This window comes from Echinops telfairi, unplaced genomic scaffold, assembly GCF_000313985.2.
Source record: "Echinops telfairi isolate 266 unplaced genomic scaffold, ASM31398v2 ScPeMD7_7473;HRSCAF=8511, whole genome shotgun sequence".
Classification (NCBI taxonomy): domain Eukaryota; kingdom Metazoa; phylum Chordata; class Mammalia; order Afrosoricida; family Tenrecidae; genus Echinops; species Echinops telfairi.
In genome coordinates, this window is record NW_022111377.1 from 9,932,743 (window position 1) to 9,949,830 (window position 17,088).

Consider the following 17,088-nt stretch of genomic DNA (forward strand, 5'->3'; position numbering starts at 1 on the left):
CGAATAACAGAAATGTGGGTAAAGGGAGACAATGGACAGTGTAAGATACGAAATATTAATAACAACCATATATAATTGATCAAGGATTCACAAGGGTAGAAGGTGGGGGAGAGAGGGAGGGGAAAAAAGAGGCGCTTATACCAAGGGCTCAAGAAGAAAATGTTTTGGAAATGATGACAGCAACATATGTACAAATACGCTTGATACAACTGAAGTATGGAATGTTATAAGGGCTATTAGAGCCCCCAATAAGATGATTAAAAAAAAAGAAAAAGATTTTCTGCTTGTTGTTGTTAAGTGCCATCAAGTCTGACCCATAGTGACCTCATGCACAAAGGAACAAAACACTATCTGGTCACGTGTCATTGTCACAATTGTTTCTATGCTTGAGCCCATGGTTACAGTCACTGTGTCAATCCATGCGGGCATTCCTCTTTACTTGACGAAGCATGGGGTCCTTCTCCAGGGATTGGTCTTTCCTGACAACATGTCCAAAGTATATACGATGAAGTGTCACCATCCTTGCCTCTAAAGAGCATTATCGCTTACTTCTTTCAAGGCAAATTTGTTTGCTCTTTTGGGAGTCCATGATACTTTCAGTATTCTTCACCAGCACCACAATTCAAGCACATTGCTTTTCTTTGGTCTTCCTATTCAATGTCCAACTTTCACATGCATAAGGCAATTGGAAATACCCTGGATTGGGTCAGCAGCATTTTAATTTCCAAAGTAACATCCTTGCTTTTCAACATTCTAAAGAAGTCTTGTGAAGCAGATTTATCTTTTGATCTCTTTAATGATGCTTTCATAAGCACTGTGGATCCAATCAAGATGAAATCCTTGGAAACGTCAATCTTTCCTCCATTTATTGTGATGTTATTTCTGGTCCAGTTGTGAATATTTTAGTCTTTTTTATCTTGAGTTGTAACCCATACTGAAGGGCTCAATTCATGATCTTCATCTTTATCAGCAAGTCCTTCAAGTCCTCCTCAATTTCCGTAAGCAAGGTTGTGTCATCTGCATATCTCAAGTTGTTAATCAGCCTTCCTCCAATCGTAATGCCAAATTCTTCATATAAACCAGCTTCTCTGACTATTTGCTTAGCATACAAATTGAATCAGTATGGTGAGAGGATATAACTCTGACACATAATTCCTGATTTTAAACCATGCAGTATGTTGTATTTAGTGTTTGCTGTCAATTCCGACTCATGAAATCCTCCTGTGTACAGAGTAGAACTGCTTCATTAGGTGTTCAAGGTTGTGGCCACTTGGAAGCAAATCACCGGGCTTCAGTAGGTCTGAACCACCAACCCTTTGGTTAGTGGCCAAGTGCTTAACTATTTGTTTCATCCAGTAATTGGTTATCCTATGATCTATCTGCTCACCACAATTAACCGGAGTTACTATTCTAAACGCAAATTTTATCCTATGTCCTTTCTTCCTCCTTCCCCTTAAATTACTCCTATCATCACATTTTAGAGTCCAGTGGCTGATGTGGCTTAGGATAATTAGTAATACTGCCTCATCCTATATCTGCTCCTCTCCTTAATTCCTGGTAATTTAGCTCGCTCTCAACCAGCTGTTTGTTTGCTCCTACTACTTCCTGGACAGAGAATACTCCACTTCCCTCATCCCCCAGTTTAATGCCGCAGTCCTCATTTTAAACATCAATTCTTGAAGGACCTAATTATCGACAATTCTGAAAGTGAGATAAGATCTTGTAGCAATGCAGATATCTGCTCTGTTGGCACCCATCACCTCTGAAATTCTGTATCTAAACATGTGACTAACTCCTCCCTCAGGAAACGGAATACTTCTCTGAGAAAAGGAGCCACGTCTACTTTTTGCTCATCACTGTATTCATGCACGTGGCATAATGCTAGATACATACAACATGCTCAGTAAATATTTACAAAATAAGCATATGAATAAATAAGACAACTGTTATGATTATTACCCCCAGTGAATGTCACATGCCATTCTACAATGCCAAATTATCAAGTGCCTTGAAAATAATGAACTTAATAACAAATAAACATGGCAAAATAATGTTTGTTCTTATAATTTCAATAACAGTCAAAATTTCAAATATTTCTATATAGCAAACTCTACCAAAATACTATTTTATTTAATATTTAAATAAAATTTAGCCGAATAAATTTTTATAAGTATGACTTTCATTTATAGTTTAAGTGATCCTCTGATCCTCTGGCGTTATAATGCTTTATTAAACGCAAACAAACTCATCACCAACAAGTTGAAGCCAACCTTATTATAAAAGGAATATTTTTTCACCTACAACTTAAAAAAATATCTTAAAACTATAAAAATTCAATACTTTTAAAAATGCCTTAGAAACATAGTACTTAGACATTTAAGCAGATTAAGTGGGAGCCCTTAAAAAAATTAGAGATGCAAATGTCACTGGAGCCCAAGGGCAAAGCATTGATTAACTCAGCTGAGTTACCTAACTATCTGCTGGCTACATAATAGATGGGGCTAATACAAGTGTAACTGTTAAAATGGAAATTAAAAGTGAAAATTAAAGTAAAATTCAAGGGTTCTAAAAAAGGAGGGACAGTATTTTGTATACATGCTTTTTGATATGTATAATACTTCACAAATCAAACATCTTAGTATAAAATTAACAGTTACCTCATGAATGTGCATTTGCTATCAGGGCTATCAGTAACTTCAGGAATGCAAGGAAATGAGGATACATTCAGAAGTGAGGATACATTCAGTGACATATGAGACACACTGTGTATGTTTTAGAAGACGCACAATTGGTATAAAAGGGGTTTTTGTGTTTTCGTCTGTCTCCAGCTTGACTTCAGAATGCTCAGCTGGCATCTGTGTAAAGGTGAGAGAGCTGCAGGCCTGCTGCAGGCAGGCTCGTTGAAGTATCTGCGGTGTGTGAAAGGAAGGGCAGGAAGTAGGAGTTCTGCTTTACATCATAACTACGTCTGGACGACGGGACTCTGGGGGATCAACATTGCAGCGGGCGGGAAGGTAAAGAGTGTGCAAGGGGCGCTGTCAAAAGTCCGTGGAGAAACAGAACGAAAGGATCACAGACTTTCCCTCGGAACTTCTTGACGCCCACTCATCGAGCACATAGAAAGCTAGATATAATTCACTCTCGTGACTCTGTCAATGCACTTAATTTATTCAGAAGCTTGAATAAAAAAATCTGCAGATACACGGAGCCTATAACTGGCACTCCTGACAGGCAACTGAAACATCCCTACTGTGAAATCTTTCAAGCTTTTTGACAACAAAATCTATTCTTACAGCAATTATAGTATTTCTGACTCAAAATACTTCCATTTCAGTGTATTCTGTGTTTCCGCTATGGGAGTCTTTAACAGCTAGGGAGTTCAAGTCTGTAACAAACCTGTGAGACTCCAAAGCTTTTAGTAATGCAAAGAGGTAAAAATACTTAGTATAGGTAAAGGCTGAGTTTTAAAAATGGCTTTGCTGTATGGATTTAAACATAAACACATTCAAATACATTCTATTTTGATATTTTAATCATGCATATATTAAAATTGTAGACATATCCCATCTTAACAGAAACAATGACTTCAATACTACTGAATATTTAATTCACACATACTTTAAATTTAGTCAATATAAGAATACTTCTGTTAATGTTTAATAAAAATACTTGCATTATGTAAGTTAAAAGTTTTAGCTTCTCTAGGAAAAGAAATCAATCTAACACTTTAAAAATCATTTAATTTCACCACAATATAAGTGATTTCAGAATAAGATAAACCATGCCAGAAGATGTCCAGAAACAACAACTAGACCACCACACATTTTACTGAAATTATCCCAAAATTGTAAGTGTAACAATATACTCTTTCATACTGTTTTAAAATATATTTTAGGATGATCTGTTTGTTGGTAGGGACAAGCTGAAGTTTGTACAAAGATCTAAACTAAATATGACTTACTTGTTTACCTGATGTCATACTAAGAAAAACAAAATCTGCTATTACTCCTACCTTGGCAAAAAATACGGTGAGGTGAGTTTCACTGCCCACAATCCAAATAGGGTATTTTGGAGATTTCAAGTAAGAACCAACCTAGAATAAATGTAGCACAATAACAGAAATGAAAAAATATATACTGCCCCTCAAGTCTTTGTCTACAAATACTTGAAAAGTATCTGAAAAGGTCAATTCATATTTAAATAGAATACAATATTGTGGCTATCACAGTGACTTATATATTTCATTAGCTTTCTTTCACCTGCAGTGCCTTATCCAGAGAATTCAAATGTTCAAAGTAAAATGGATGCTATAGACCAACATGAAGTGTTAAGCTTCTATCAGCACAACAATATAGATTTAACACAGCGAGAAATAATTAAGTTATCCCTAAGATATACTCTCAAATTTTGCTCAATTCCTAGATGGAGTAACCTGACCACTCTACATTTTCAGCATCATACTTAAAACGCTTAAACTTAATGATAATCACTTTATATAGAGAATAATTATAAAACAAATGAATACATTTATTTTAAAAAATAAAGGGAAAAGTGTTAAGAGACTTCCTGTCCTTTCATCATTGCACTATTCATCATAGCAAAAAGATAACTGCCATCTAAATGTCCAACAACTTATACACACAGATGGAGGTATACACAAAGTCTGCTAACACAATGGAATACTGTGCTACATTTTAAAGAACAGTCATGGATTTGTGAAATAATGTATAACATGGGTGAGCTGGGAGAACATGATGCTGAATGAAATTAGTCAGCCATCAATGGTCTGTCTGTCTTTGACAGTTCCCTGGGGTGGGAAGGGAACTAAACTCATTGCTATTGAGTTGATCCTATAGTGAGCCTACGAGAGGGTAGAACTCCCTGTGGGTTTCTGATACTTTACCTCTTCATGAAAATAGAAAAACTGTCATTCTTACAGATTACTTTTGTTCAGGCTTAGGTAAACTTTTTTCTAAAACCATTTTTCAAATTAATATTTTGACTTTGTGGCTTTTTTACATAAATTTTTATAATCTTCAATAGCAAGTTTTGCAAATACAAACTATGTCTTACAACCTTACAGTATACATTTTGAAGTGGTTTTTAATGAAAGTGAAGGTCAAACAGAGTGTAATTGTTGTGGCCATATTTGCCTTTGACAAAGAAGAGACTGTGAAAACCCAGTAAACTTGCAAGCAATTGGTTATGCCATGATAAATGTGAAATGGAGTGATGATTGCTAAACTGTGGAAACTGAAAGTGATAGCCTTTTCCCCCCAACACAGTATAGCAATCTTAAGTATATAATTTATGTGACCTATAGGTTTTTATGAAGCACTATTTCCCATATATTGTTAGCAAAACAATTCTGTAGTCCAGGTGTATATATGAAAATATTTTTAAGTTGAGTAAAGCATAAACAAGATGTATCTATATCCTGTATTTTCATGACTACACTAGATTGGGTATTTTGTTTTTGTTTCATGTCATATTTTTGTCAATACAATTTTTGTACTCACATTTTGTACTGTTACCAGTGTAATGCCAAACTACATAATCATTGGTATATTTTGTAAATATTGTACAATTAGAACGTTTTAATGGCTTGAATTACTATTAATTTACATATAACTTGATTAGCTGATCACAAGAATTATTTCACCATTAAATCCTTAAATATAGATATATTTTTGTTAGTGACCCACCTTGGAGTTTTGGTCTTAAAAAAAAAAAGAATAGGTCCATACAAATAAGTATGTATGAATGTGTACATATGTACATATATATGTGCATGTATGTATTATGTATGTTTGACAGAAGATATTTATACATAGGTCTGAGAGGGCTTTAAAGTTGGTGGGAAAATGGAAGTGACAGAATGTAATTTCTCCATAAACTGTTTGATGCCTTTTTATATTTATATATGCTGCAAATATATCCATGAATATAGTAGAGACTATAGGAGCAGGGTTATGAAAACTTCTTAGACAAAACCGAACACCGTGAGGGGAGTGGCTTCTGGGCCTGGGGACTCAGGACCACAGTCTTGGGGATCACGAAGACCAATTATCACAACATAGTTCACACACACAAAAAGTTCTACATTCCACTTGGTGAGTAGCCATGTAAGATACAACTACCATGTCTCCTTGTCTGAAGCGAAAAAGAGTGAAGAAAATCAAAGATGCATGTAAATGAAGGGACCACGACATCAGAAAAACTGATGGCACACAGCTACCATTGCCATCAGTTCTGAAAAGGGAATCCCATTCTAATTCCTGGATGGAGTAGGTGAAAAACATGGAACAAACTTAAAACCACTAAAGCCAAAAACAACAACAAAACACAAGTTTACTGGCCATAAAGAGACTGGTGGAGCCCCTGGAGATGCTGGCTTTTAGTCCCTCTTCAGGCCTGGAACTGAATGTGCCTCAGTGGCCTACAGTGTGAACAAAAACCCAAGGGAGGCACACGCTCCTTACAACAATCAACTATTAGAGACCCAAAGGGCAACATCTACCCAAGGACAAAGCTCAGGAGGCAAGAAGGAGTAGGTAAGAAAGGAACAGAAGAGAGAAAAACAAAGCAAAAGTGATGATGCTACACTGTGCGGATTACGATCAATCCCCACAATGTGATACATGAAAGAAAATGCACATAAATTATTGAATCAGAAAGCCATCCACTCTGGAAAGATTCATCAATTCATAACAATAAGCTTTTTAAAAAAGGATACTATCCTTGGCCCCAAGGCATCCAGGGTAAGATAATCATTATGCTTAGAAAAATAAATAATTCAAAACATTTGAGAGTAAAAAAAAATTGTCATCTAAGCTTTGATGCTTGGCAGTAAAGTCTAGAATTTACAATATGAACAGTCTCTTTAAAATATATAAATATATATACCTAATCAATAAACTTAGCAGTATTAAAAACTTGAAAGCAGTACTTTGTGGGACAGAATAACTTAATATTCAACCCATAAAACAGACTTGTGAGATCCAAACAAGTTCATATTTATCATTATCACTTGTATTAAAGCAGAAACCTTACCATAAAAACAACCATATCATATGTGGTGAATTTACTTTATTTAATACAAACTACACATAATTGAAGAAACCCTGGTGGCATAGTGGTAACATGTTGGGCTGCCGACTACAAGGTCAGCAGTTTGATACCACTAGCAGTTCTGCTGGGGAAAGACAGGGCTTTCCACTCCCATGGAGAGTCACAGTCTTGGAAACTTACAGGTCCGGTTCTACTTTGTCCGACAGGGGACAGGGTCGCTTAGAGTGGTAGTGGCAGTGGCACCCTGTGGCAGTGAATTTACTCATAATTGACAAATTCCTCTTACTTGAGCAGACAGGCTCAATTACTGTTTCTTAATCAGCTCCAGCCCAGCTATAATGTCCCCATTTCTAACACTACCCTGCACAATTTATTCTTAATAACAAAGTAGGAAATAGGTACTTATTCATAATGTTTTAAACATTAAAAACAAACAAGCAAACCTCTAGTATCTTTGTCCTATGAAGAGAGGGATGAGCCGGATGAGTTAACCTGGCAGTGATGATTTAAAGTCGTTCCGGCCCAGTGAGTGGAGAATTTAAAAGATAACAAAGAAAAGGGAGGGATTCTGACACAGCTTCCACGTCGAAGGGATTTTAGAAGTAAACAGGGAAATTCTTCCCGTTTCTACATAAGGGAACTGAGGAGACAGGGTCAAAGCCCTTTTAAATTCAGGCAGCTCATTTAATACAGAGCTCAGTAAGAATGCAGATTTTCTGACTCTTTATATAGTAGCTTTTCGTTACCTTGTGCTGCTGGCAGTGAATAGTGCAGATATTAATTTCTCTTTTAGGAAAAGCTGTGCTTATACATGAGTGTGTGTTCATTTGCATGATATGATCTCATCTGCATGCATATCTACTTAAAATAAACAGAAGGACAAAAAGAGGATAAGTTTATGCAAAGAAGGATCAAAGAGCAAATGAAAGATGAATTTATAATAAAGATTAATGGATAAAATGGGGTGAACAAATGGTACAGCTGCTTTGGAAAACTGTTTGGCAGATTCCTCAAAAAGTTAAATACAGAATTAAGGATGATACCACCACCACCACAATTCTACTCCTAGGTAATTGTCTAAAAACAAAAATAAACAAATGTTCACAAAAATCTTGTACATGAGTATTTATAGCAGCATTACTCATAACAATAAACAAGTCAACTGTCTATCAATGGAAGAACAGATAAACAAAAACAAAACAAAACAAAACAAAGAACAGATAAACAAAATCGATCCAGCTATGCAATAGAATATTATTTGGCCATAAGGAAAAGTGAAGTACTGATAAGAGTTACAACAAAAATGAAAATGGAAAATATTATGCTAAGTGAAAAAAAGCCAGATAAGGCCATTTAATGTATAATTGCATTTAGATAAAATATATGTAACAAGTAAACACATAGTGATAAAAGTTGATTAGTGTTTGCCAGGGGGTTAAGTGACTGCTAATAAGTTTAAGACTTCTCTGTGAATTGATGAAAACATTCTGGAATTAAAGAGAGGTGATGGTTATACAATCTTGTGAATAGACTAAAAAAAAACCCAAAGCAATGAACTGCATACTTAAAAATGTCAAGTTTAATGGGATGAGGGAATTAAATGTCCATTTTGAAAAAAGAGTACATCATCTAAAGTATTCAGAGACAACTTATTGTATGTAATAAAGAGAAAGAAAGAAGTCAGAGAAGAAAGGGGAAAGGAAGAAAAAGGAAGAGGAGTGGGGAGTAAGTGCAGTATCGAATGTTGTGTTAATGTATCCAAAAAGAAATTCACAGCTTTTACTCTTCCTTTTATAACTCTATTACTACACTTGGACAAGTTGATTTCCAAAAACACTTTGGAATAAATATATGAAGGCATAATGTTACCAAACTTCATGGTCCAATATTCACAAGTTTTGAGGCAAAAGTTAAGCAAACAGAAAATGAATTACATGGAAAAAGATTTCACCAAAATCAATTTAACTTTAATATCTGTACAACCAACCAGCATTTGCCAAACCAACTGATCAAGTTGTAAACGTATGAACACTATATCTAAAATTTGGTAACAAATTATAGTGTCAAGGATTCAACTTACATGATGGAAAACACAGAGTTTTCTGATGAGAACAACTCACTACACAAGCAGCTGGGTGAACACACACACACACACACACTGGCATGTACACGTTCCACTTTACCTTCCTGGGGACTTTCTAAACGTAGTGATTTTGTGCATTTAACTGGCACCACAGGAAGTTCTTGAAAGTCTGGTCTCCCATTCACCGCTGAGTCATGATAGCGAATGCATGTGTGTTAGAAACAAAGTGTGCATTCAGTCCTGTGGCAGGTAGATTTTCTGTCAACATCCACCTGGGTGAAAGTGTAGGAGGTTTATCAATAAGGTCACAGTCAGATGAAGCCGCTTTGGGGGTGTGGCCTTTTTCTAGGAGAGACACTGGGCACTTCTCTTCTTCCTCTTGCCCTTTGCCTCGTGTCCTTCACCTTTTTCCTTGCTAGGACTATGTGTCTGTCACCCCATGTAGGTCACTGACCTGGAGAACTGTCTCCACCGACCCACAATACACATGACCCAGCAGCTTATCTTATCCCTGCTTTCAGTGCCAGCAGCCTGCAGCTTGAAGTTTGAGTTTGAAGAGGGCCCCAGCTAACATCAGACCCATGGACTTCAGCTGGCCTGGGCAGAGATGTCTTTTAATATAAAATTATGTTTTGATGTAAAGTTCTTTCTTATACATATATGAGTGTCATGGGTTTTGTTTCACTAGACAACCCAGCCTAACACAGTACCATTTGTCAAAATACAATGGAATTCTGTTTTTTTTAATCAGCTATTGTGTGAGGCTTTTTTTGTGGGAAACTGGTAAAATAAGCTCTACATATTAAGTAGCTCAGCTCCATATAAATGAACATTTGAAATGTATTGTACTCTTTCTTAGGCAATAAGCTGTATTTAGTATCAAAGATGATAACATGTTTTGTAAACTATATATACATTTTAAAAAATTTAACCCCATGTTCAATGTTTAATCACCGATGTGAGAAAATATTCCAGTAGTCCAACTTTTATTAGGTATCACTAAGCATATCAATAAATGCATGGGAACACAAACTAACACATACTTTTAAATACATACATATACAACTTTCAGATTCAAGTTACATGAAATCTTCAAAATTTTTATAAAATTAAAATAAGTCACACAGATTTTTACAAAAGAACAAGGGAGGGTGTTGTTTATATCTCCATGGGAAAGGGAGAGAGAGACCAGACTTCAAACCGGAGCATGAATAGAGAGCTCTGTGGGGCTGGCCCCCAATCCCAACTATGTGGGTTCCCCCTACCCCCAACCCCAGAGGAATGCACTTCAGAGGACAGCACTGAAGCTGCAGCACAGGAAGTGGGGCATGCCTGATGAGGCACAAATGAAGAGGGAAGGAGGGGGTGGAACACACCCTGGCCACCAAGCCCTGAGGACAGTATTCCGGTTCAGAGCAGCCAATGCACAGAGAGGATCACAGGGCAGGCCCGAGACACGCCGATACCCCTCAATGACACTTAGCGCAAAGGGAGACAGCACTGGGGACATGGTGTAGGAGATGTGCCAGATCTGACCCCACCGCACCGGGGTAAAACCCTAGGGTGTACAGCAGAGCAGCGAGGGGAGAAAAGCAACAAAGTCCCTGAGGTGGATTTGGGATTTGGGGGTCAGGGCGTGGCACCCCAGGACTGGACTGCAAAACACCTATAAAAGTCAACGGACAGACCTGGAACTGTTTGAGAGCTTTTCAATTTTTGTTGTTTTTTTCGGGGGGATTTGTGTTTTCTTTTGTTGTATTAGCTGTTGTTATTTTTTTGTCTTCTTTTTTTGTTGTTTTGATTTGGATGCATATTATTATCTATGCATGTCTATCTGGAAAAGGTAGGTGGATGGGCAATCCAGAGGAGAGAACAATGGGACCGATGGTTCTGGGGGATACGGGAGAGGGAGAGACGGGGGAAAGGAGGGGGCTTCCAACAAACCCAGGGACAAGCGAATAAGTGATCTAAAATTGATGGTAAGGAGGACAGAGGATGCTTGGGTCGGGGGGTAGGGGTGGCCTTGATCAAAGGCAATTTAGGCGAGAGGGATTACCAAAACCCAATGAAGGCCAAACTTGAGAGTGGGACGGGAGGAAAGTCACAGGAAATAGAGGAAAGAACTGGGAGGCAAAGGACATTCACAGAGGTCTAAATACAGGCACGTATATATGTAAATACATTTATATATAATAACAGTAGAATAGATCTGTGTACATATACTTATCTATAAAGTATTACAACAGAAGATGGACATTGGACCTCCACTCAAGTAATCCTTCAATGCAAGAACAATTTGTTCTACTAACATGGCATTCACCTTCCTTGACACGATTGCTGAAGACAAAATGGAGGGTGCATAAGCAAATGTTGTGGAGAAAGCTGATGGTACCTGGCTATCAAAAGATACAGCATCTGGGGTCTTAAGGCTTGAAGATAAACAAGTGGCCATCTAGCTCAGAAGCAACAAAGCCCACATGGAAGAAGCACACCAGCCTGTGTGATTATGAGGTGTCCATGGGATTAGGTATCAGGTATCAAAGACCCAAAACAAAACAAACAAACAAAATGCATATCAATGGGAAGGGGAGGGCAGAGGGGAGACCCAAAGGCAATGAGAAGTCAATTGAACATCCCCTGTCAGAAGGGCCACAAGGAAGAGAAGAGAGCCAGTCAGGGTGCAATATAGTACTGACGAAACACACAATCTTTCTTTATTTCTTTAATGCTTCCTCCTCACCTACTACCATGACCCCAATTCTATCTTACAGATCTGGCCAGACCAGAACATGTATAGTCTGGTACAGACAAGAGCTTGCAATACATGGAATCCAGAATAGAAAAATCCCTCAGGACCAATAAGGGGAGGCGGGGGGCAGTAAGGGGGAACCAATCACATAATCGACATATGGTCACCTCCCAGGGGGACAGACAGCAGAATAGTGGGTGAAATGAGACAATGCTCAGTGTAATTTATGGGGGAAAAAAAGAATATAAATTATCACGGGGACGTGGGGGAGGGAGGGGAAGGGTGAAATGAGGAGCTGATGCCAGGGGCTCAAGTAGAAAGAAAATGTTTTGAAAAAGATGACGACAACAAATGTACAACTGTGCTTGACATAATGGATACTTGTACAGATTGTGATAAGAGCTGTAAGAGCCCCCAATAATAAGAAAAAAAATAACCAATTTATTCAAGCAAATAGCAAAAACCATTCCTAAGCAGCATCTTTAAGCTCATTAAATTTCAACTAGAACAAATAATGCATAGTTATTTATAACACATACTTCAATAGGAATTATAATATGAAAGTGTGACTTGAATAGCAAGGGAATATATGTGTTTCCTTATTTATGAGGACGAGACTAGAGAAGTACCATGTTTTTTGTACATAATGCACACAAAGAAATAATGTACACATGCACAGAACCTGCTTAGTGTGCAGAGAAAAGTAATGTGTGAGAGCGTCATGCAACTGAAAACCATACAATACATTTTTTAATTCTTGGTACAGAAAAACTGAGAAGTTTCAAGTGTGGAATGATACACTCCAAATCCTTACTTACCATCTGAGTTATAATAATGATGCATAATCTAAATATTTAATTTCCACATGGCATCTTTTTTTTCTCAGGATATGCAAATGATTGTGTGTGTGTGTGTGTGTGTGTGTGTGTGTGTGTGTTGAGGTGGTGGGCACAGTTTGATTATTTGGCTGCCGAGCTACTTCACAATAGCTGTCAAAACCAAACTCATTGCCATTGAGTCTATTTCAACCCATACCAACCCAGTAGGACAGAATAGAACTGGGTTTTCTGAGGCTTTAAATCTTTACAGGGGTAGAAAGTCTCATCTTTCTCCACGGAATAGCTGTAGTACATATGTTAAAGTCACTGAAAGCTAAAAAGTCATCACTGTTGAAGAATATTCCCCTTCCTCCTGAATACGGTGGGATGAATCCTTTATCATCATCACACATATCCCCCTGTCCCAGTGTTGTCATGAAAGAAGACCGCTGTCTGGCAAAAAGGCGAGTAGACACCATTGCTGTAATTAAAAATAATCAAAAGCACTTGAACCACTGCCATTAAACTAACATTCATAACTGAAAAAATAAAATTAGATTTAATTTATTCTTTCTCTCAAAGCATTGTGACATTTTATTAATTTCAAGTCATTTATAGTTTAAGGTTCATTTAAAACTATTTGCAATATCCAAGGTTAAATAAGATTCTGTTGGAAAGGCAATGAGATACATAGCAATAACATGAGATTTTTATGGCAGTTTGTAGGTTTAGCACAGTGTTTCATAGTTTAATTTTATGGAAGTCTTGGAAGATTTTTTTGTAGTGCAAAATCATTTTTTTCAGAAGGAAAGGATAAAAGTTACCATTTCAGTCATTTAGCAAATTCTTTTTCACTGCCTGATAAAGTAGGGCAGTTGTTTTTTATAGCATACTGTTAGTTCATGAAGAAGAAGCAGTCCGTTCTTTTCATCTGTTTACCAAGCAATGTACTTATTTTTATGTACAAAACATGTACTAGATGTTGTCCCATTCCCTCAAAACAGGGCAGACAGGGCATAAGAAAGTCACAAAGATCAGTCAGCTCAGCATTATTCTCCCAAATCCTGTTTGGTGTGGGAGATGAGGAATTAATGATAATATGTAAAAAGCTAACATATGCTGTCAGTGGAGCAAAGATACTATCCAGGGCAGTGGACATGTGAATAAAGAATCAAATATTCAAAACATCTTAGAGATTAACTTACCTTACAGTATCTTAAAGCCTCCATTAATGTTAAGAAGCCTACAGCTGCTTGTTTATGTATACCAAGAAGTTCTGTTAAAAAAAATTATATTAGTATGTATAAATCAAAAATATATTTATATATAAATACATATATCTCTCCCACACTAATAACTTTTACTTATACTCAAAATACATTGTTAATCAGTCACATCAAATCATTATCACAGTGCTCATTATAAATATCATTAGCTCTGGTTTGTGATGGGGAAATATGATGCTTCAGAAACCCTTTAAATATATTTACAAAATTTTCTAGCAAATGTTAACTTTTTCATGAAGGCAAATTTCCCCTGAAATACAGAAAATTAGTTTGCAAAAATAAAAGGATACTGAATAATATAACAAATGGATATGCTAGATCACAGTGCAATGACCTGCACAATACTTGAAACATGAATAATTGTTACAACCCTTTCTTCTATAAACAAACACAGGCAGTGTGCTTAAGACTGAAGAATCAAGAGGAATGGAAAATGATCACTGCCTCACAGGGTGGGCCTCAGAGTTTATCAAGAAGTACAAATACAAAAGTGTGCAACCCTCTGCACATGTGTGTGCAAGTGTAGTGTACACACACACACAGAGTGATACGGCAACATCTGCTTGAAGAGAATGTACATTTGAGTTGAATCTGATAGCACTTCTAGGAGTATTCCAGACTAAAAATGGGATAAGAAGGAAATCCAAGGCAGTAGGAACAGTTTTAAAAGGCAACCAAATCATGACAATAATCGGTATATTTGAAGGACAAAGAAACTGCCACACCTTCTTTTGAGGTGTGTATCTTGGGAGAGAGAAAATGGGCTTGGTATGAGACATGCAGGGATTGTGGTACCTTTAGACTTGCAGCAAGAGATCAGTATCAGAAAACATAAACTCACTGCCATTGAGTCAATGTCAACTCATAGCAACCCTGTAAGATAGAGGAGAACTGCTCTTGTGAGTTTCCAAGACTGTAATTCTTTAAAGAAGTAGAAAGCTTCATCTTTCTCCTGCACAGCAGCTGGTGGTTTTGAACGGACAACCTTGTAGCCCACAGCATAAACCTCTGTACCACCATGGCTTCAAGAGATGGAAAATAAGTAAAAGTCAGGCTCAGGAGAGTGACTAGAGTTAGATACAGAGATCTGGGAATTAGCTGAATAGAGTTGAGAATTAAAGACACAGATGTGGACAAACCAGAACACAGCAGAGAGAATTAGCAGAGAGAATTAAAAGGAATTGTTTCACAGCAGAGATACGAATAACATGATAATGGAGTCTTCCCATCAACTACAGCCTTCAGCTAACGTGCAATAAATGGAAACCGAATAATGCATTTGGTTTCACAAACATTCTAAAACTAAGTTGTTTTCTGGTTCAAGAGCACACTCCTTGCATTCTGTACACTATCGGCATATTTTGTCAAGGTTGCTATTAAAATATACTTTTCTTATCAATGAATATAATAGAAGTACTTCATCTAGTTTTTCAGTAAACACTTTACTTTTTATACTCAAGTCTAACATTCAGATAATGTAAGCCCAAACCAAGTAGTTAAACTTCTTGGATTTATAAATCTAAAATGGATATAAAGGAAAGCACACATATAGGTTGTATTGTATCAGTAGCTTTTAACAGGCACAGGTAGGGTTAGAGGAAAGGTTCTCAAATTATGGCATGAATTTTAACACCATCTTTAGCCTTCCTCTCTCTTGAATACTACCAGAGCAGATCTGAATGGGTATATTGTTATTTTAAATGAACCGGTAAATATTTTAGATGAATCAGTTTTAAATTCTAAGATGAAACTATTGATCATTGTAACTCTCATAAGCAAAAGCTCTTAGGTAGAGATCTTAAATTAATTAAAAATAAAAAGGCAATGAAGACTGAAATGTCTGAAAATCACTGGATGAAAGAACACAAAGGAGAGAGGAAATAAGAGGAGATGCCCAGCTCAAGTTGGCAGAAATGGGTACTTGCAAATTTACTCCTTTTCCATCTGAAAGGTATGCAGGAGTGGTTATATGCTCAAAGAAGAACCATGCTGAGAAACACATTTTCACAACCTTATTTCGAATTTCAATCACCAGCACACCACCTAGTGTCATGGTTAGATATTACATCACCTACTTCCCTAACATTTTAAAACTTACTTTAAACTTGAATGTGTGCATGGAGATGTACATGTGTGTGCATATAAACACATATACACATGCATATACATAATACATAAATATATACTTAACATATAAGGAGGTTTAAAAAAGTTCATGGAAAAATGGGCTTAAATGATAATGGACTTTTCTATGAAGTTTCTGAAGCCCTTTCATATATATGCATCAAATGACAAAAGCATTGAAAAAAAATAATCGCTATATAAAAATAATAAATGTACAATCCACAAGAAAGTGAAAATGTACAAACAACACTTTATTGAAGACAGAAAGGGAACATAGGAAAACTGATCTATGGGAAAATGAATCAAACAAAAACTTAAGAAGCCCCCTTGTACTACCTAAAAACTAAATAAAAATTTCCCTCGATTACAGCATTACCTTCTATTACTGAAAACACGTGGTTATCAACAACGACAACAAGAACAAAAAAATCAATGGAGAAAATTTGGTCATGAAAGGATTAAAAACAATGTTTCATATCTGTGACTAACTGACTGGGTTGTTCGGCCATTTGTTCATTCTTTGGGGAAAAGTCAAAAGGGACATCATCAATAAACCAGCCTCTGAAAAAATGTAAAGTGCACAAAAGCATTCAGAGAAAATAATAGTCTAATCTGGGGGTGGGAGAAACATAAAACCAACACAATAAAAAATAAAAGTAAATGAAAAGAAACCGAATAAAACAGACGTCATAAAAGATCAAGTGATTTAATCTCCTAAAAATGAAAAGCTTAGGCACAATCAAAGAGACCATTAACAAAGTAAACACAGAAAACACGGGGTGGGGGTGGGGGGAATCCACAGTGCAAATGTCACATGCAGAGATTCAGAAAGGATTTGTAAAAAGCACTGAGGATTTGTGAATAAAAGAAAATCCATTCCCTAGAAATGTCAACAGAATGAGAATAGGCAATTGTCAGAGGAAGAAATAGTAAAATTACACACACACACACACACAC

At 36.7% G+C, this 17,088-nt stretch overlaps 1 protein-coding gene across 4 annotated transcripts in view; it reads right to left on the reverse strand.

Moving 5' to 3' along the window:
• The window catches only part of MINDY3 (MINDY lysine 48 deubiquitinase 3), a 100,980-nt gene that overhangs the window by 38,585 nt on the left and 45,307 nt on the right, over positions 1-17,088 (reverse strand). For 3 of the 4 annotated variants that reach the window (XM_004712615.3, XM_045285575.1, XM_045285576.1), the window contains 2 exons: positions 13,927-13,997; positions 4,013-4,093 (listed from right to left, as the gene is read on the reverse strand). In XM_004712615.3, the coding sequence (XP_004712672.1) occupies positions 4,013-4,093; positions 13,927-13,997 (152 nt within the window). The remainder of the gene's footprint in view (positions 1-4,012; positions 4,094-13,926; positions 13,998-17,088) is intronic. The other variant, XM_045285574.1, reaches the window with a different exon arrangement.